The following is a 22,443-nucleotide window of genomic DNA, read 5'->3' as shown; positions in this document are numbered from 1 at the left end:
TTTCACTTTTAATTTTCTTTCCACCTCCTATCTGTACTGTTCCTATTCCCATTGTCCCACTGCACATGCTTCTCTGCCACCTTTCTCCTCCTCTTCCCTTGTACATGCTAGAAGGAAAGAAGGAGGATACACCATCATATGATTGATCAGCTCGCTATAGACCAAAGTTTGAAAACAGCTGTTATACGTAATTGTCTATAAGTTATTGTTCCTCTGATTTTTTTTATATGCAACAAAATATATGTTGCCAGCTTGTTTCAATAGAAACAAGGAGTGAAAAGAAATAGAGTGAGCTGGACAATTTGACAAAAAATGTTTTGAACACAATTTTGTAATGGAAAATTGTAATGGGTTTCTAGGTTTAAATATATATATATATATACACTAGGTAAAACTCTCTATTTCCCTAAGAGTGCCACACTTTGAACTATCCCTGTCAAAATGGACCCATTGTAACTAATGAAGCAGAAAGATGCATGGCACACAGTTCATCCATCAGGCCATGCGTACAGTAGTAAGTGCACCTTCAAAGGATGCCCTGAGGTCAACATTTAAATTGCGGTATTCTGATAGTGCTTTTACATTGCAAATACTTTCTTCCTGGTTTTTAACGGTTCCGCATAATTTATCATATTTTCTTTATCTGCAATTTCAGGAGAAACGTGCTCTGTGAGCACGGATGAATGTCTGGACAGGCCCTGTAGAAATGGAGGAACCTGTGAAGATGTAATGAATGGCGTCAAATGCAATTGCCCATTTGGTAAGGATTTATAAGTTTTACATCACTCTGCATTACTCTGACTAAAGTCACATGTATGTTGTACTGCTGTTATTGAGATGTTATCAAATATTGTAAGCTAAGAGCGTCTTGTCTGCTTCTTGAAAGACACATTGCTATTATTTAGAAAAGTAAATGTGGAAGCTCTTTGGGAACATTTGTCTAAAATTAAACCATGAAGAATTTTGATAAACAATAATCTAGCTCAGATAAAAAATTGCCTGTCAGTCTTTCATTCTAAGCCTTAAAATAAAACAAAACAATACATTATTTAAGGATAAGACAGCAATTCTTCATAACTAGGCCCACATATGGCAATTTGTATACATTTGTTTATTAATTTAGTTATCTGATTTTACACCAGTTTAAACTGGGTTTTTTTTTCTGTTTTTTTTTGTTTGTTTGTTTGTTTGAAATATAAGTCCCAATTCAGGAAGACATTCCTATATATAAGGTTCCTATATTTGATTCAGCAAATTAGCAGCAGTAAATATTTAAATTATGGTAGCACCTATAGTGTGCTGGGTGATGTTCAAACACAGAAAAGAGTCTGTCCCTTTCGTGTAAACCCCACACTGATTCTGGAGGTTTAACAAGAGTTTGAGAGCTGAACTAACATAGTTGGTGGGATGTTAAGAAGGTCAGTTAGCAAGGCCACCTGAAAAGGGGTCAGGTTTCCTTTGAAAAGGACTGAAGATTTAGCTAAAAGGAGACACAGGAAAGAGGAGATTTTGCTCTGTGAGCATGGTTTGCTTGAAATGAGGAGAAAAAAGAATTGGAAAAGGCCATAAGAGTTTAATCCTGTGGTGGATTTCAAGATGGGGCAAGCCTCCAGGGAATCAGCGTTGGGCTGTGGTATTAAGCTAAGGAGCAGCATTTTGGGGAAGATTTATGAAGGGCTAAAGTTCAACCCTAGGGGAGAGTGGAACTGGCTTCAGTTTTTATTTTTTGGCTTGGTATTTACTGGAAACCTCTGGGAGACTCCTGTGGACCATAGCTGTAAAGGAAGGGTGAAGCTTAAGACCTTGGGGAGCCTGAGATGAATGCAGATACACAGTGAGCCCCAGAAAGGGCTGTTGGGGAGGTCTGCAGATGAACAAGGTTAAGAAGTAGCCCAGGGAGGAAGCAGCAGACCTGAGTGGAGAGACCTGGTCTACTTAATACAGGACCCTTGGTCTGGAGCTCAAAGAAGAGGAAGGGCTAGGGTTCTCCTACCAACCACCAAAAAGAAAGACTTTGGAGACCAGGGGTAGAAAGACTTGAGTTTGGACTTGAGCCAAAGACTTGATGCAGACAAGACAGTCAGACTGGGGAAAGGAGTAGCAGAGTGAGCAATGTGATGGCAGCAAACAATATGTTGATGATAGCTGTGTGGTGGATATTGTTTGTCTTTTTTAGGGGGTGTTTAGTTAGGAGGGATATTGAAGGGAGAGGGACACTGAAAGATAGGAAGATGAGGGAGATAGGGCAAGGGAAGAAGAGGGTAGTAATGCTGAGGTGAAGAGGCTCTGAGGGAAGGGAAGGGTTGATGCAAACAGTCAGCTAGCATAGAGTAGATAAAGTTCAGTGAAAGCTGTAGAATTTTTTCTGAATGCCCAGAGGTCCCTACTGCCCCCTCAGCTGGAGTCTCTGTCTCGCTCCTCTTTACAACATTCTCCCAAGTCCATGTGGTGAGAAAGAGGAAGAAGAGACTCCACCTGGTTCCTAGTTCCCCAGAGTGGCAGTGAAGGGGCTTCTCCTCTGCACAGTTCTATGTCTGGGGAGGAGTGCCCCGGTTTTTTTTCTAAATATGTATAAGTATTTCTTATACCAAAGAACCATAGTAACACACTTTGAAGCCAGGTTTTTGTTTGCTATAATTCTCTATACTAGTACTTCTAGTTTGCTAGGTTTTGTTTATTGTGGTTTTAGTTCCCAGAGCTATCTGGGACTTGGTACTGTACATCTGATGTGATTGATAACAAGAATGTACTTGGAGCACATCATTTTGGGATATGGAAACTTGTTCACTAGAAACTGGACTGCGTGAATAAGGGTGGATATGATAGAGGTCTATAAAATCATGAATGGTGTAGTGAAACTGAATAGGAAAGTGTTACTTATCCCTTCACAAAACACAAGACTCGGGGGGAGGGGGGGTGTCACACAGTGAAATTAAAAGGCTGCAGTTTTGAAACAAACAAAAGGAAATACTACTACATATGACCCAGTCACCCTGTGGAACTTGTTGCCATGAGATGTTGTTGAGGCCAAAAGTATAATTGGATTCACAAAAGAATTAGGGAAGTTCATAGAGGATAGGTCCATCAATATCTATTAGTCATGGTAGTCAGGAATGCAACCCCATGCTCTGGGTATCCCTAATCCTCCAACTACAGAAAAAGAGATTGGACGATAGGGGTGGATCACTGAAAATTGTCCTGTTCTGTCCGTTCCCCCCCAAAGCATCTGGCACTGGCTACTGTTAAAGACAAGATACTGGGCTAGAGGGACAATAGCTCTGATCTAATGAGGCTGTTCTTATATTCTTAAATGACCATTGACTTCTGAAAATGCTTAATACCTTTTCTGCACTGCCATTTGCATTTAAATGTTTAGTGTTGTTATGGGAAACTGGATTTGAAGAATGTGGTCTAGTGATGTGAATACACAACTGGAGGCCGGAACAAGAGAGTTTTACTCCCAGTTCTAACATATGGCATTGGGCAAATTGTTTACTATTTGACTTCCTTTTCCCCATCAGAAAATGTAGGTAAATTTGCTTTTCACAAAGGTGTTATGATGGGAGTTAATGCACGTGGAGTTAATGTTTGTAAAGTGCTTTGAAAAGGAAAAGACACTATGTAAATTGTAGGTATTATTACATTGATTCTAATAGGAGAATCACTTCCAAATATGAAAGAACTAACTCCAGGTAACACATGAATAAGAAATGAAAACCTAGCTTCTAGTCTCCATGCTTTAATTGAATATTAATATCTTACTGGCTTTCTGTCAGTAAATAGGTTTCCTTGATCAAAGGAACAATAGTTATTGGGTTTTTTTGTTGGTGGTGCAAATAAATAGCCCAGCCTTGTTTTTAACAGAACTAGTAATATATATTTCCAAGGAAAACAACACAAGATGAATAAATAATTTGGTTATAGACAGTCTGTTTTTCTTTAAATGAAAATATATGGGTCAATAATTGAATGTTTGACTAGATGGCCCACAGCTAGCACTTCATTTTCTTGTTTTCCTTTATAAGTATATTCATTTATTGTAGCTGTGGCCTCCTGAGAAAGTAATATATTAATGAAAACTTGCAGCTCTATTTTGTGTAATCTTTTGGGCATTACTGCCTTAATTTTAAATAGTTTGGTTGATAAATGTTTATAACCATTCCCTGGTCACTTCTTCTTTTCAACTCCTTGTTTGTTATGCTTGTTTGTTGCGTCTGATCTTTTGGAACAGTGACCATGTCTTCCTGTACAGTACAAAAATGAGGCCTCTGGGCACTATTGCAATATAAATACACAATCTAAGGGGTGGGCTATCATATGTGTAGAGTGGGTTTGCTTTTTAAGTAGTAGTAGTAGTCTAGCTATTATGGTAATGTGTAGAGAGAGTCTTCAATCAGGGATCAGACCCTAATTATGCTAGCTGCTACACAATCACATAACAAAGAAATGGTCCCTGCTATGAAGCCCTTACAGTCTAAGTCAAGGCATAGACTTTTTTTTTTAAATGCCAGAAGGGATCATTATGATCTAGTCTGCACTCCTCTGTAACATAGGCCATAGAACATCACCCAAGGATTTCTGCATCATTTCTGGTTAAGCTATAGAATATGTTTAAGAAAAACTTCTAGTAATGATTTAAAGACTAAGACTTGGATGCACAAAAGGAGTGAGGAATCTAAGTCCCATTGTTAGGCATTTTGCTCATTGCAGTGAGGCCTGCTGAACATCATAGATAACTAAACTCCTTGTATGCATGTGTTTTTTCCAGTAACACTTTCCTAGCAGTTATGTTTCTGCCTGAAGGCATGTGCATTGCTGCCTATCTCCTACGTAAACCCCAGAGTGATTCACAAACTGGAGTAAGGTAGGGGTTTGGCTACCTAAATTGAGTATGGGGGCCAATCCAGTGGAATGCTCGGTGGGTTTCTACTGGGTTGGGCCCCAAAGACAAATTCTCACAAAATAGCTGGTGGTGGAGGACCACCTCACTCACAACTTTTAGCCTAGTGGTTAGAGTATCCTCGGATATGTAAGACCCGCTGATTAAAGTCCCCCCATCCACCTAAGCAGGAGGAGGGATTTGAACAGGGACCTGCTCTGAGTACTCCAACCACTGGGCTATGGGATATTCTGAGGTGTTCCTCAGCCTCTCCTGTTGAGGCTATTGCATTGTAGATAAATAATTAGTCACTGAAGAAGGCAGACTGGACTGTGTCTCTCACATCCTGGGTAATCACCAGGCTATAGAATCATTTGCATGCTTTTATGTGTTCTCTCTCACATGCGCTCTCTCTTGCATATTCATATGTATGGGTCAGAGAGTGTGCGGTCCCTGCCTAGCATGCTGGTTTTTTATGCATTGCAGTCTGAAGTGCCTATGTTTCCATATTCATTTTATAGGAGCTTGGGCACTTAACTCAGGCTCTGTTAATCTCACTGATTTTGTTAGGCACCTAAAAGTTAGGCACTGTGGTGCTCAGTGGCACAATGCCTAACTCCTTTTCTGCATACAGGTCTAAGTGACAGAGAATCTACCACATCAGTAGGTAAATTGTTCAAATGGTTCATTGCCCGCACATATTAAATGAGGGACAACAGGTGAATGAAACAGAGGGAACACAAGGAAGCTTTGAAGTAGCTAAAGCTTTTCCTCTGTTACACCTGGAGTATTGTCTATGATTCAAAGTGATAACTTAATCATTAACTTTCCAGAAGCAAAAAGCATGATTGGTGTGCCCAGGGCAGGCAATATTGTTTTATGCCACCAACACTGATTGTTAAGGGGATATTCAGGCCACAACCTGGAGGGGATCATGGCCACAGGGACTGTCTCTTATGTGTATGTACAGAGCTTAACACAATGGGGCCCTGATCTCAGTTGTGACCTCCAGGTGCTACTCTAATGCTGCTGCAGCTGCTTCTTATAATGTAGTCCTAGGCTCATCCCACATTGTGAAGGATTCAGATCCCATGATCACCAAACTCTTACACACTATCACATATGCAGCAGGGGTTTTGGCATCAGCGATATCTACTTCTCAATAGAAGTTAGGAGAACTTTTTTCTAAATTCAGCACAGATTCTATAGAAATGTGTATATTTAATAGAACATCACATGAACACATTTGCTAACATTTTCCATTTTAAATAGTTTATCTAAATTTTCACACCACACTAATTACATGTTTTCAGGGTTCCCTCCACACTCTGAACTCTAGGGGTGGGGATTCGCTGCTCCAGGCCAATGGGAGCTGCTGGGAGCAGTGGCCAGTACATCCCTCGGCCCACGCCGCTTCCAGCAGCTCCCATTGGCCTGGAGCAGCTAACTGCAGCCACTGGGAGCCGTGATCGGCCGAACCTGCGGATGCAGCAGGTAAACAAACCGGCCCGGCCTACCAGGGGCTTTCCCGGCACAAGCGGCAGAACAAGTCTGGGAACCACTGATCTATAGGTTACACAAGGTGTGGAGACAGAGGGCTTGCTTCTCCACTGTCTTTTGCTTCATGTATTTATTTACCCATGTGCCAGTGTGTGAAATACAAGCAAATCTGAAGGGGCACCATTCTATACCCATCTAGGTCTAAAAAACTCTAAGTGGTACATAATGCTAGGTGTTTAGTCATGTCTGACTGTTCCAAAATGAGTGAGTTTCAGCATTAGCATGGGAATGAAGAGCTGAATTTTTACTCAGATCTAGCCCCTCTTTGACATTCAAAAGTTGCAAAGTGACTAAAAACTGTCCAGCAGAAGGGGACCCCCTGCTAGTGCAAGTGTGCTGGATCAGACCTCATCTGATGTTTCCCTTCCCCTAATTGGCATAGGTCGCACCATAGGGCATGTTAGAGCATGGCTTGAGCACAGCAGAGCTCTGCTCTCCTCTGTAATTCTCCAGTGGAATAGGGTCCAATCCCCATTGGCCACATATATACAGCTTTACTAACCAAACACATATCTTTTGGACATCTTCGGTACATGTTGGTTTCAGTCTCTAGCCTCCTGGTATTCGTGCTGAGGTGTCATGAAAACCCAACTGGATTTATGACCATCCTCCCATCTCAAGCTGCAGCTATATATATCCAATGTCATTTTTTAAGTTTGTTACCACATAAATTCTAAGCTGCTTATAAAATCATACAAGTAGAACTGTTGGGGAGGGCTAGTGAGTTAGTAAAAGGGTCAAATACATTCCACACTTGGGTTAAAATTTTCCAGTGATCAGTACACTCTTGAATGATACTTATAAATATCTTCAGGTCTCACTACTTAACCAGTTTCAAATGCCAGTGGATGCTCTTGTATGTGTAAGAATGATTGTGCATGCCTATAAATGTGTGAGTTCTTTCAAATATCAAGAACTGCAAACATGCTGAGAGAAAGGAGATTGCATCTTTCTTAAATGTATGTATAAGTTCTGAACTTGTACAACATGATGCTGTCAAATAACCAAACTTTCTTTCAAAAATTATATTCCTCAAACAAGCAAAGACACTAGACTTATGTTAAATTTCAAGCTTCAGCCATGTTTAGATGCAACAAACACCCAAACATTTTCAAAACAAAAGAGAAATGATCTTGTTTTCATTTTCAGAAGATCGATAATATTTTTCTTCCGGTAAAGTTCATAACACTGCCTTATCTGGGGTGGGGGTGGGGCTGGGGGTGGGGAGGTTTCTCTCTCTCTTTTTTTTTTTTTCCTAAGAAACTTCTCCAAAATTTAAGTCCTAGAGATTCATAATTTTCTCATAAACATTGCCTCAACATATACTTCATAGTATGTTAGTAAATATGTTGATTTATGTCAATATTTTAATTCAAACAAGATTGACACAACCACAGACTCTGTAAGCCTTTCTTTTATGCTACCAGATAAATTCATCGAGAATAGGTCAATCAATGGCTATTAGCCAGAATGGGCGCAGATGGCGTCCCTAGCCTCTGTTTGCCAGAAGCTGGGAATGGGTGACAGGCGATGTATCACTTGATGATTACCTGTTCTACATAAGAAAGGCCATATTAGGTCAGACAAAAGGTCCATCTAGCCCAGTATCCTGTCTTCCAAAAGTGGCCAGTGCCAGGTGCCCCCAAGGGAATGAACAGAACAAGTAATCATCAAGTGATCCATCCCCTGTTGCCTATTCCCAGCTTCTGGCAAACAGATGCTAGGGACACCATCCTTGCCCATCCTGTTCTGTTCATTCCCTCAGTTACGCTTAGCATTGGCTACCGTGGGAAGACAGGATACTGGGCTAGACGGACCTTTGGTCTGACCCAGTATGGCCATTCTTATGTAGATGAAACTTAATAACTGATGAGACTTACAAAATCTACCAGAATAAAAGCTGAGTTGCAACCTTTGAATAGGTTTCAGAGTAGCAGCCATGTTAGTCTGTATTCGCAAAAAGAAAAGGAGGACTTGTGGCACCTTAGAGACTAACAAATTTATTTGAGCATAAGCTTTCGTGAGCTACAGCTCACTTCATCGGATGCATGCAGTGGAAAATACAGTGGGGAGATTTATATACACAGAACATGAAACAATGGGTGTTACTATACACACTGTAACAAGAGTGATCAGGTAAGGTGAGCTATTACCAGCAGGAGAGTGTTGGGGGGGGGGCTTTGTAGTGATAATCAAGGTTGGCCATTTCCAGCAGTTGACAAGAACGTGTGAGGAACAGTTGTGGTGGTGGTGGTGGGGAAATAAACATGGGGAAATAGTTTTACTTTGTGTAATGACACATCCACTCCCAGTCTTTATTCAAACCTAAGTTAATTGTATCCAGTTTGCAAATTAATTCCAATTCAACAGTCTCTCATTGGAGTCTGTTTTTGAAGTTTCTTTGTTGAAGAATTGCCACTTTTAGGTCTGCAATCAAGTGACAAAAGAGACTGAAGTGTTCTCCGACTGGTTTTTTAATGTTATAATTCTTGACGTCTGATTTGTGTCCATTTATTCTTTTATGTAGATACTGTCCAGTTTCGCCAATGTACATGGCAGAGGGGCATTGCTGGCACATGATGGCATATATCACATTGGTAGATGTGCAGGTGAACTCTGATAGTGTGGCTGATGTTATTAGGACCTGTGATGGTGTCCCCTGAATAGATATGTGGACACAGTTGGCAACGGGCTTTGCTGCAAGGATAGGTTCCTGGGTTAGTGGTTCTGTTGTGTGGTGTGTGGTTGCTGGTGAGTATTTGCTTCAGAGTGGGGGCCTGTCTGTAAGCAAGGACTGGCCTGTCTCCCAAGATCTGTGAGAGTGATGGGTTGTCCTTCAGGATAGGTTGTAGATCCTTGATGATGCGTTGGAGAGGTTTTAGTTGGGGTCTGAAGGTGATAGCTAGTGGCGTTCTGTTATTTTCTTTGTTGGGCCTGTCCTGTAGTACGTAACTTCTTGGTACTCTTCTGGCTCTGTCAGCCTGTCACTTCCTGGACACTATGGTGCTAATAAGCGATGGGCACATAAAAACCACCCTATGCCCTGGTTCTCATGGGTGACTTTAATTTTCCTGATATCTGCTGGGAGAGCAATACAGCGGTGCATAGACAATCCAGGAAGTTTTTGGAAAGCATAGGGGACAATTTCCTGGTACAAGTGCTAGAGGAGCCAACTGGGGGGGGGGAGCTTTTCTTGACCTGCTGCTCACAAACCAGGAAGAATTAGTAGGGGAAGCAAAAGTGGATGGGAATCTGGGAGGCAGTGACCATGAGTTGGTTGAGTTCAGGATCCTGACACAGGGAAGAAAGGTAAGCAGCAGGATACGGACCCTGGACTTCAGGAAAGCAGACTTCGACTCCCTCAGGGAATGGATGGGTAGGATCCCCTGGGGGACTAACATGAAGGGGAAAGGAGTCCAGGAGAGCTGGCTTTATTTCAAGGAATCCCTGTTGAGGTTACAGGGACAAACCATCCCGATGTGTCGAAAGAATAGTAAATATGGCAGGCGACCAGCTTGGCTTAACGGTGAAGTCCTAGCGGATCTTAAGCATAAAAAAGAAGCTTACAAGAAGTGGAAGGTTGGACATATGACCAGGGAGGAGTATAAAAATATTGCTCGGGCATGTAGGAATGAAATTAGGAGGGCCAAATCACACCTGGAGCTGCAGCTAGTGAGAGATGTTAAGAGTAACAAGAAGGATTTCTTCAGGTATGTTGGCAACAAGAAGAAAGCCAAGGAAAGTGTGGGCCCCTTAATGAATGAGGGAGGCAAACTAATGTCAGAGGATGTGGAAAAAGCTAATGTACTCAATGCTTTTTTTGCATCTGTCTTCATGAACAAGGTCAGCTCCCAGACTGCTGCGCTGGGCATCACAACATGGGGAATAGATGGCCAGCCCTCTGTGGAGAAAGAGGTGGTTAGGGACTATTTAGAAAAGCTGGACGTGCACAAGTCCATGGGGCCGGACGAGTTGCATCCGACAGTGCTAAAGGAATTGGCGGCTGTGATTGCAGAGCCGTTGGCCATTATCTTTGAAAACTCGTGGCGAACGGGGGAAGTCCCGGATGACTGGAAAAAGGCTAATGTAGTGCCAATCTTTAAAAAAGGGAAGAAGGAGGATCCTGGGAACTACAGGCCAGTGAGCCTCACTTCAGTCCCCGGAAAAATCATGGAGCAGGTCCTCAAAGAATCAATTCTGAAGCACTTACATGAGAGGAAAGTGATCAGGAAGAGTCAGCATGGATTCACCAAGGGAAGGTCATGCCTGACTAATCTAATCACCTTCTGTGATGAGATTACTGGTTCTGTGGATGAAGGGAAAGCAGTGGATGTATTGTATCTTGACTTTAGCAAAGCTTTTGACACGGTCTCCCACAGTATTCTTGTCAGCAAGTTAAAGAGGTATGGGCTGGATGAATGCACTATAAGGTGGGTAGAAAGTTGGCTAGATTGTCGGGCTCAATGGGTAGTGATCAATGGCTCCATGTCTAGTTGGCAGCCGGTGTCAAGTGGAGTGCCCCAGGGGTCGATCCTGGGGCTGGTTTTGTTCAATATCTTCATAAATGATCTGGAGGATGGTGTGGATTGCACTCTCAGCAAATTTGCAGATGATACTAAACTGGGAGGAGTGGTAGATTCGCTGGAGGGCAGGGATAGGATACAGAGGGACCTAGACAAATTGGAGAATTGGGCCAAAAGAAATCTGATGAGGTTCAATAAGGATAAGTGCAGGGTCCTGCACTTAGGACGGAAGAACCCAATGCACAGCTACAGACTAGGGACCGAATGGCTAGGCAGCAGTTCTGCGGAAAAGGACCTAGGGGTGACAGTGCACGAGAAGCTGGATATGAGTCAGCAGTGTGCCCTTGTTGCCAAGAAGGCCAATGGAATTTTGGGATGTATAAGTAGGGGCATAGCGAGCAGATCGAGGGACGTGATCGTCCCCCTCTATTCGACATTGGTGAGGCCTCATCTGGAGTACTGTGTCCAGTTTTGGGCCCACACTACAAGAAGGATGTGGATAAATTGGAGAGAGTCCAGCGAAGGGCAACAAAAATGATTAGGGGTCTGGAACACATGACTTATGAGGAGAGGCTGAGGGAACTGGGATTGTTTAGTCACGGAAGAGAAGAATGAGGGGGGATTTGATAGCTGCTTTCAACTACCTGAGAGGTGGTTCCAGAGAGGATGGTTCTAGACTATTCTCAGTGGTGGAAGAGGACAGGACAAGGAGTAATAGTCTCAAGTTGCAGTGGGGGAGGTTTAGGTTGGATATTAGGAAAAACTTTTTCACTAGGAGGGTGGTGAAACACTGGAATGCGTTGCCTAGGGAGGTGGTGGAATCTCCTTCCTTAGAAGTTTTTAAGGTCAGGCTTGACAAAGCCCTGGCTGGGATGATTTAATTGGGGATGGGTCCTGCTTTTGAACAGGGGGTTGGACTAGATGACCTCCTGCGGTCCCTTCCAACCCTGATATTCTATGATTCTATACCGGAAACCTACTGACCGCTATGCTTACCTACATGCCTCCAGCTTTCATCCAGACCACACCACATGATCCATTGTCTACAGCCAAGCTCTGCAATACAACCACATTTGCTCCAAACCCTCAGACAGAGACAAACACCTACAAGATCTCTATCAAGTGTTCTTACAACTACAATACCTATCTGCTGAAGTGAAAAAACAGAAATATCTTATGTTATGGAGGTTTGGTCTTATTTCTATCCAGACAGCATCTTGAAAAAGTTTTCATGCTTCAATTTACTAACCTATTCACACTGAAAAATGTATACCGCATATGCTCATTCATTAAACAAAAAAAACAAAGAAAACCTCATGCATCTAGAAGCATCCTCTTCCAGTTTAAGGGCCTTTATCAGGCAAAATTCTGAAGGCTCTAAAACTGAAAACCCAAATTCGTGGTACTTACTGGCCCTAATTTTATACCCTATGAATATGCAGATGAGTCAATGGAACATGGAGGTAGGGACAGCTCCAACCTATGTCCAAGGGAAGTCATGGTGATTACCTTAAGATGTGAAGTATATCAAATTTGACCCATTGCAGGGTTGCCATCTTTCTGATTACAGAAAACCAAAGAACCAAGCTCTGCCCTGCTCCTTCTCCTATGCTCCACCCTTGCCTACTCCATTCCCCCCTCCCTCTGTCGCTCCTCACCCTCACTCACTTGCTCATCTTCACCAGGCTGGGGCAGGGGTTGGGGTGCAGAAGGTTGTGAGGGCTCCAGCTGAGGATGTGGGCTTCAGGGTGGGGTCAGAAATGGGGGGTTCAGGGTGTGGGAGGGAGCTCAGAGTTGGGGTGTGGAAGGGAGTTCGGGCTGCAAGCTCCGGGCAGCGCTTACCTCAGGCGGTTCCCAGAAGCAGCTGGCATGTCCCTCCTGCCCCTAGGCACAGGGATTTCCAGGGGCCTCTGGGCGCTACCCTCACCTTCAAGCAGTGCCCCCACAGTTCCCATTAGCCGTGGTTCCCAGCCAATTAGAGATGCAGAGCCAGCATTTGGGGTGGGGACAGCACACAGATTCTCCCTGGCCTCCCCCGCACCTATGAGCTGGAGGGACACGTTGCTGCTTCTGGGAGCTGCACAGAGACAAGGTAGGCAGGGAGCCTAACTTCGCTCTGCTGCACCACCAGCCGGACTTTTAATGACAATGCTGACTGGAGCCACCAGGGTCCCTTATCAACTGGCTGTTCTAGTTGAAAACAGGACACCTGGCAACCCTAACCCAGTCCCTGTTAAAAGCTAAATTAACTTTGTCAGATAAAGAATTTATTCCTGTAATCCTCCAACATTTTATTATTGTCTAATCTCCTAAAAGCCAAAATACTAGTCCAAACTAAATTAATTACAGTTCATACAATGAAATCTTTGTCAACTCATATTTTAATACTGGCAATCAACACAACCCAGTGTATCTTTCACAAATAGGCAATATAATGGAACAGACTGAGGACCTCTTCAAAGTTTAAGCAAATGAATTTCCCTTTCTTAAATGTAGGTGATTCTAAGAAAATCCAAAGTGAAAAGAAACCTGGCCTCTCAAATCACCTACCTGCACAATCTCATAAAAGATTTTCTCTTAAATCTGACCATAGAAAATTAAATTCAACAGCCTATTTACTATGATGCCAAAATCAAGTAATTTAATGTAGCATCAAACACTGACAGCCCAGGATTTGCATAATATTTAAATGTATTAATATAATTAGAAACACTATATAAATCATCCATAGCAGGAACAGCAGAAGCCATGGAAACATGAAATGTTTCTTCATTCTTACTATTGTCTCTATCCACTCTGTCTTTAGGCAAGCACAATTTTCAGAAACACATATTGCTGCACAAAAACTGAATACATTTATTTTCCGTTCTCCAGAATTTTCCATAAGTAAATAGTTCTATTTATTTTTATTGAGAGGGTTTTTTAGAGCTTGGCTCAGCAGGGCCAGTTTCAATGATGAAGAAAGAATAATTCTTTGAATGATTTTACGGTATTAGCAGTTCTGGGATAGACATCATCAGGTACATTGAATTTTGCATCTTCAGAAAGTAGTCAGTAAAAGTTGCAAGAAAGTTCGTTGTTTTTTTTTTTCATTCCATTCTGCTGTAATCATTCCATGCTCAGGACGTGTTTAAATATTTGAATGGACATTAACAGACTACACTGTAGATGATATACATGCAGAATGACATGCTGCTGAAAGTTAAATATAAAGGAGTAAATTGAGAGTAGCAGTAAGTATAACTGTACCAGCATCTTATACCTAACAAAGTTGGTACTTGAAAGAAGCATGATGAATGCCTCTTCTATTCTGGCTGTTATCAAATGCAAGTGACATTCTCAGTTCAGACATGACAGTGAAGTCACAGCTTATATTAAGAAAATTGAAACAAATGGAGATTTTTAGCAAACAAAAAATATTGTTAAGGGAACCATTTACCTAAACAACTCTGGCCCATAGATGAAGGATGTCTTATGGCTAAGAAAATGAACCATGAGTGACTCAGGAGATCAAGTTCAGTTTTTGGCTCTCGCATAGACTCCTACTGTGACCTTGAACAAATCACCTAATCTCTTTGTTCTTCTATTTCTCATCTGTAAAACAGGGATGATATTACCTTTGTGTGTTTAGACTGAAAGCTGTGGGGGGCAGGGACCCAAGGACTGTATGATATATTTTTTGTACCCTGTTATGAATGTTTGTTCTCAGTTTTTTTGCTTGTTTCAACATCAGTCTAAATGGATGACATGATGAAATACAATCAGCAAGTGACAACGTTCACAAACCGTAGGCCCATACTATTATTTGTTCCACTCAACTTCCCCATCTTCTTAATATAAACTTGTTTAGCACACTGCAGGTAAGTCTATATTAGTAAATGGTCATATATAGACAATGATAAAACATCTCTGTTTACATTCAGGACACTATTGTGGATATTTCAGACCAAAACCAGCTGATGTTGGCACACCTTTACAAAACCACTTTAAATGTGAATTGCAAAGCCAACTGTCTGTGTGTGTATAATATATAAAAATGGCTTCTCAGTGTGTTAGGTACTATGGGAGCTAATTCTCACTTTTTTGTTCACTCGCTTGTTTTGACATTAGAAGTGCCAGTTGTTGTCTCCTCTTCTTAAGTGGGGGAGGGTGTTTGTTTGTCGTGATCTTCAAAGACCTAGATGAGGCCATGACCTCTTGAGGAAACTTGAGCTGCTTCTACACGCTGCTAATGGAATCTGCAGGAGGAGACCAAATAATACTATTTGGTTCCTTTACTTCTCCTCTTGAGAGAGAATGAAGCCCTTCCCACGGGTTCCTTATTTTTGCACCCATCATGGGGAGAGCAGAATGAAAAACACCTCTCTGCTTCTGATGCTCTCCATTGCTGCCCTCCCCATTGACCTCTGGCAATGAGAACAAAAGAAACACTTCTTGCTAGATGCATTGTTGTTCACCTCCCTCAGACCTTTAAGGAGGAAAGGGATTCCTACAGTTGATCCCTTGCTGCTCCTTTCTTCTTGAGAGAAAAGGGAGAAGATGAAAAACCCCTTCCTCTTACCTGCTCCCTTTAGTCCTCATCACCTTCATGCTTTTGGGAGGGGAACTGGAGAGTAAAGAACCCTCTCCTGCCCCACCAATACTTCTGTTTTCCAATCAGCAACCCTCACTTTTCAGAGGATAGCAACAATGGAAAGACTAATTGGTTATGAAAGGGACTGACAGTAGGAAGGCAAATAAAAAAAGTCTTCCAAGGGTTGCTTTTTTTTTAATTAGGGAGATGTGACAATCTCTCCTTAAGCCCCTCATCTTAGGCAGTATATATTATTTTCTCATTTTGTATCTAAAAAGTCAATAGCAATGCTAGAGCATTAATCTGTATTCCATTAATTTCTCAATGTTTTTGAGTTTCAGTTCTTTGGGGATGTGTTATTTCACAAAAGCTTTCGAAATCTGGTATTCGATCATGACACCTCTGTTGTTTTCATACATCAGCACTATTTTTCATAGTCTTATTCCCTACTAATAAAATTACATCTAAAATTGTCTCTAGGGATGCAGTTCTGTCCTCAAATATGCATGCACAGAGTTATATCTAAGAGAAGAGCTGGCCCTCCTACCTTTATCATTAATCTAGAGAAGCCCTGGTATTCAGCCCATCCAGATCATATTAATTTCATATATGATCTGCTTTAGTTATGCTCTTTATTGCATTTATATTCATAAATTAAAAATTAGCCTAGATCTGTTGTTGTCAAATGGTATCCCTCACTCTTCAAATGATTTAAGACTAGTTTATTAAAAATACACTAATCCACTTGATGTATTTCTTAGAAATTACATTGTTTGCCAATACATTTTTAATGATACTTTTATCACTAAACAAAATAAGGCTCCCTATTCCTACAGATCCTTAAATCATGAAAGTGCAACTCAAAGGTCTCTGGACTAGGTGACATGGCTAGTGCCTGGACTTCTAAAAATAACGACAGAAAATCATCTGTTTCTTCTCAGGATTTGGTTTTGTTTTCTTGTTGGTTTGTTCTTTTATAGTATAGTCTCAGTCTAGTTTAATAACTACAGATATGTTCTGATATTTTAAGTAACATGACTTGTGGGATTTTACTTCTCTAATGCAATATGTGGTACAGTACAAGATGATAAATATGCAAAGAATAACTTTGTTGAGTGGAATGGGATTAACTAGTTAATGTCTTTATCTCTTGTAAATTTGAATCACTTCATGATATATTCTATCTATCGATGCATGTGCCATTGTCAACATTTAAGGTGTCTGGTAGAAAAAACAAACAAACACATTTTCCAACTAGCTCTACTAAAAGTTGAAGCTCTGGAGGCTGCTAAGAGCCTGGTCATTGGAAGGTTTTGTGTGATTTCTAGCGTGGGATATTTTTGTTTTGTTTAAAGCACTTACAGATTGTTTCTTTTTTATAAACATTACTCAGTAGTCACAATGTGGGAGTGTTGTGCCAGGAAGTAAGAACTATTATTCCCATTTCACTGACTGGGAAATATAGGGAAAAGGCTTGATCTTCCCCCACTCCTCAAAAGTGACTCATGATTTTGCATGCCTCAATTTTTGGTTGCTGAGCTTGAGACACCTTCAGAGTGTTAATTACCCACATTCTGAAAATCAGACCTCATTAACATGTGTTCAGCTAAAATCAACAAGTGTTAAAGGGGTTTGATTTTCAAAGGTGGGAGGATACTCAATATTTCCTGATACTCTGGCACCTTTAACATGTTTCTCACTCAGAACCCAAAACTTGAAGTAAACACAAATCTTTAGCCACTTTTGAAAATCTTGGCCAGAATGGTTGTCACTTTACTAAAGACATAGTCCCAAAGGAAGAATTAGTGTTACTCCTTTTTGACCTGAGCAGCTAGAAAAGTTTGGAGCCCTGGGGATGTTCCAGTTGGGAGCATAAATTGATGATGGAGTCTGGTATTATCTCTGATGCAATCTTGATTATTTACAAGAAATGTACAATATCATGTTTCTCTGAATGCAGGAGGAACCAAAAACAACAGATAGTTTTGACTTATTTTAGGTGGGGACCCTTGTCTCTCAGAGCATTTTATATTAAGGGCACATACACCCATGAGTTTCAGCAAGGTTTTAACTCAACCCATGACAAGATTGAATCCAGTTAACACCAGCATTCTCAGGAGTATAGATTTTATTTTTCCTAGGCTTAGTCCACTAGACCAGGTACTCTTACACTACTAAACTGATCTACTGATGGTTAGATCTATGATACATGTTTGCTGTGGACAGGAAACTCTGACTATTCCATGGGAGAATGGGAGACAACCTCCGTCTACAATTAAATGATCTAGACAAAACTCCACAAACAGATTAGTATGTTTTCCCCATTATCTTCCTCTTATGAGCCTTTCCCTGGAAGCAATCTTGCATCAAGCCCCATACTAAAATCCTTTGGGGGTGCAATGCAATAGAATAAAAATCAATGTAATAGAAGCATAACAAAATGCTATCCAAAATGCAAACACAGAAAAATGAAGGATGTGCAATTTGACCAAAAGAGATTGAAATTGATGATAACAAATATAATGGTCATTCTAATTAAACCCTAAAAATGTCAGCAAAATGACACTAGGGAAAGTTACATTAAGCAGGCCCTAAAAGGTAGTTATAAGATTGATATGGCTTAACCTTAATCACATAAATAATGGAAAGTCACTTGTGCCTTTTGTCTGTTATATGTTTCACCCCAAGAAGACTGAGTGCAGCTCAAGAATGCTTTCCCTGTCTCTTTTTGTTATATAACTCCCGCACCTTTTTTTCTAATAGACAAATTTGTCTGCCATCATCTACTATCCATTATGTCACCTTCTAAAACAAGCTTGGTATGCCTTTTCCTTTTTACCGTAATCCATTAGGTATGGACAATAAACAATATCTGGGTGAAATACACATTTCAGATTACATGTAAATCACTCTTAAGCAATATTTAGCATAACCACTCACAATGCACTATATGGGGGGGGGTTCTTATCTTGGGGTGGACATATGTGAGCTGTTTCCCCAAAACACAAATTGCAACTTATCAATACAGAATTTACTTTAAGGTTTAAAAGTTAAGAACAGTATTATTAATCCTTCTTCACAGGGAAAGTCTACAGATTCCATGACAACAGGGCCTTGCAGCCCCTTGGAGGCAGAATCAGACCTGTCAGTCAAGTCAGGATGGGAGTAGCTTCAACCCTGAAGATTCCACTTAATCTGCATCCAGCAGCTGCAGGCAGCTTTACCAGACACCCTGCTCAGAGCAACACAATTTACAAAACAAAAAAGGGATCTTTTGATGTCTAAATTTAAACTTATTTGATGCTTAGGAAGTGGGACCTTACAGCAAGCTTTCTGGAGACACATAATCTAATACAGGGGTAGCTGGCTGCAGCAGCTTTCAGCATGGCATGTCTGGGCAGGCCTGTCTGACAGGAGCACCTTACAAACAATGAGAGGAATAAAGTGTCAAAGAAGGGCACAAAGTTCCTGATCCCACTCCTTCTTCTGATTGCCAGCCCCCACTCGGGGCTATCTAGCCCCTGCTCACCCTGCCATGTCCTACTTGTCTCTCATGCTTCCACAAGCTGTTATATATGTGGAGATGAGAGGGAGAACAGCTCAGACGTGGAAGAACAGTCAGGAGGTAAAAGGTGCCTCAGACGATCATTTTCTTCTATCTATTTTTCCCTGACTCTTCATGAAAGTCTGGGTTCACCTTTATGTAATCTGCCTCAATCTCTATGGGATTCATGAGGAAAAATGGCTTCTCCCTGGAAGGCTTCTCCCACCCCTTCCTCCCTATAGTCTTAGGGAGCATTTGTAAATTGAAAGTCTCAATTTAAGGATCATCTTAAGAGTGAACTCTTTCAAGTGATGCATTATTCTGTCTTGCTGTACAGCTATATTACTTCATGATTGTCATCTCACCATAGTGTATCATGGGAAATGTAGCCTGGCCAGGGAGCCCAGCTCAAAGGGGGCTCCAAACTGCAACCCCCATGAGGCACCACAGTAGCTTAGGCAGACACAATAACGTTGAACCAAACCAAAGCTTTTCAATTTGGTTCAACAAATCAAAAATGAAACCTGATTCTAGAACATCAATCAAATCTAAATCTAAAATGTCAACACAAAATATTCATTTCAACACTTCCCAGTCTATTTTTTAACTTTCCATTCTCTGAAAAAGTCAATATTTTGACTTCTTGTCCCAATTCAAGTTGAAAACAATGTCAAAATATCAATTTCCTACAAGATGCAAATTCCAACTTTCAGTCATCTTTGCACAGAACCCACTATCCACATCCTCCCTGGGATCAGTGCTAAAATGAGTATTGAGTACTCATAATAACACTAACTCTCCAAGTCTGATTAATTAAGACATGCTGAATCTACTGCTGAAGTTTTATCAGATACCTCTTTACTTGTTGATATAACAGATCCTTAGCCCTGCTACAGGGTTCCAATTTTTTATGTTCCTGGACAGAAAAAAAAAACTGCTCTTCTTTCAAACTAAAAGGGAACTAAATATCAAAGAAGTCTGCTTACCCCAGCAAAGGATAAATCTGGAAGAATGGAATCTATGTCTGAAAGTCTTTGAGTGCAGGCTCAGGACCCTGTCAATAGAACTTTTTGCATACAAGATCAAAGAAAAGTACTAAAATTTTATTCAAGGTGAAGAGTAATAGTCAAAGTTGTATATCTCCTCCCATTGCAAACACATTACTGTATTTCTTGTTCACAATTCACTCCAGGGAAATCCATGTACACTCGAAATAGTAGAAGTGAGGCTGACGTCTATAGTTCTTTGATCTAATTCAGAAGGCAACCACCCTTCCATTTTTCTTCCCTCACAAGAAGGATCTGCACTCTGGCCCAGAGAAATTGAATCAGACTCTCTGTTATGAGAGACATTAAACAAGGTTTACAGACATATACATAATCACTGCTTTAGCCTCCAGAAAGCAACAGGACATTTTCAAAGGTTTGGTCTATGTATAAGGTATAATACAAAAACATTAATATTTGCATAGTCAAAGCAAAGGTAAAACATATATTTTGTAATTCTTACAGCAAGATTTTAATGTACACCTAAAACACTGGACTGTACATTTGCAAGTGGCAACCTTTTCCAGCATTCTAAAGATAGCAAGTGAATACACCATTTCATCTCATCCAGAGAACATAAGATTACTCAGAGCTGCTTCACATGTCAGTCCTGAACCAATAAAGAGTGCTTCCCCTAGAGGGAATGGAATCTTCTACTAAATGCTCTGATTAAACATTCCTTTGATCCCTTGTTAGAAATGTCCTTATACTTTCTTTTTAAAATATTTCTGTCTTTCTGATTGCAAATACTTCAGTAAGGAGCCGTGCACAGTCTTTGGATCTCATCAGTAGTACAGATATATTCCACCTCTCATAGATGTGCTAAAGCTAACACCACCTTAATCCCTAAAGTGTACTTTTTGTGACCTGTGGAACACGAGTTCATTCTCTCTTCCATTATTTTGCCCATATACAAAATGTAAACCGAGAAACTCTGACATACTCGAGGTCTTCTAACAGCCAGACCTTTATATGGGCAATGCTAAGCAATTCAGAAAATCTCTAGCTCTATTTATTCCTTACTGTCAACCCAGAAAAGAGAAAAAAAGAAAATGAAGACTGCAGTTAATAGCTAAAATGGTGCATTTCTGAAACATAGAATGTCAGATGCCTTCATTTACCCTCAAATGTTCAGTCTCATTAACTCAGCACCATGGAAGCCTTCTGTTCTGGAGAATTGTATGCAAAATTCAAAGAGCTATGAAAAATGGCTACCTGGTCAGGTCATCTGTTCACATCTTCACTAAATTTTACAAATTTAACATGCAGGCTTCATCACTCCCAGCTGTGGCGAAGATGGTTCCGTGCTCTGTGCTGAGCTGGTAATCATTGAAAATAGAACATGAAGATCCTCTACATTGTGTGTAGTTATTAATACTTTTATTGCCTTCCTGGATACACACTGCTCTTGGAAATGCCATTCTCATGGATCGGCAGATTTCTCTTCAGAAGAGAAGCGAAACTTTTTCAGATGAGTTGCAGTTTCTTTTTCTTATAGCAGGAAAGTTCACAGATCCAACCCACACCACAGTATTAGTTTTGAGGGGAAGTATTACAATACTGAGAGAAAGCTTGTCCTGTTACACGTCTACTTTTTTGTGCCACCATATTAGACTGTCAGTATCTGGATGGAATATGAAGTTGTTCTGTAGTAGGAATGTGTTTATATGAATTTCTTGCAATGTTCAATATCTTGTTCATTAATGGTTAAAGGAATTATCTCTATGAAGCAGCTTTGGAAGTATCTCAAACAGGCTCGGTCTTCAGGGAATGGCTATTCTTGACTGACAAGATCTGGTTTTACCTCGAGGGAACTGGAAGCAGGGATATTGTCCTGCATCTCTGGACTTGCCTCACAATTCCTTTAATTTAATGGGAAACTTTCTATGTATATTGCAGGAAAATCTATCTAGATATACAGGCTCAGAAAGTCACTAAAATCATAAGCATCATTTGACAAATGGCATTTATGAATACCACAGAAAATGAAGCTATAGAATATAGTTGTTATTTTTTTTTAATTAATAATCAAAGATATATTGCCTTTAGTTTGGAAAATATATCTGGGAGTTTCAAAGGACTATAAGGTATTTGAGGCACTCATATTCCACTGAAATTCACTGAGATTTGGATGTCTAAATTCTACTGAAAATGATACGATCAAGGGCAATTACAATGAAATCAGTGGAGTCACTGGTGGTGAATTTGGCTCCTATTTTTAAATAATTCTAATAGCTGATTTCAATTAAAAATATCTTCATTGTTGTGGGGTTTGGAGTGCAATCCAGACCAGTAAGGGGTTGTGTCACCTGTTACCC

At 40.8% G+C, this 22,443-nt stretch overlaps 1 protein-coding gene across 1 annotated transcript in view; it reads left to right on the top strand.

Moving 5' to 3' along the window:
* EYS (eyes shut homolog) overlaps positions 1-22,443 on the top strand; it is a 453,978-nt gene that overhangs the window by 47,246 nt on the left and 384,289 nt on the right. The window contains exon 3 of the mRNA XM_073336354.1: positions 656-760. Coding sequence (XP_073192455.1) covers positions 656-760 — 105 coding nt within the window. The remainder of the gene's footprint in view (positions 1-655; positions 761-22,443) is intronic.

This window comes from Lepidochelys kempii, chromosome 3 (genome assembly GCF_965140265.1).
Source record: "Lepidochelys kempii isolate rLepKem1 chromosome 3, rLepKem1.hap2, whole genome shotgun sequence".
Lineage (NCBI taxonomy): Eukaryota > Metazoa > Chordata > Testudines > Cheloniidae > Lepidochelys > Lepidochelys kempii.
The sequence above is the reverse complement of the archived record's forward strand: the minus strand, read 5'-3'. Positions and strand labels throughout refer to the sequence as shown.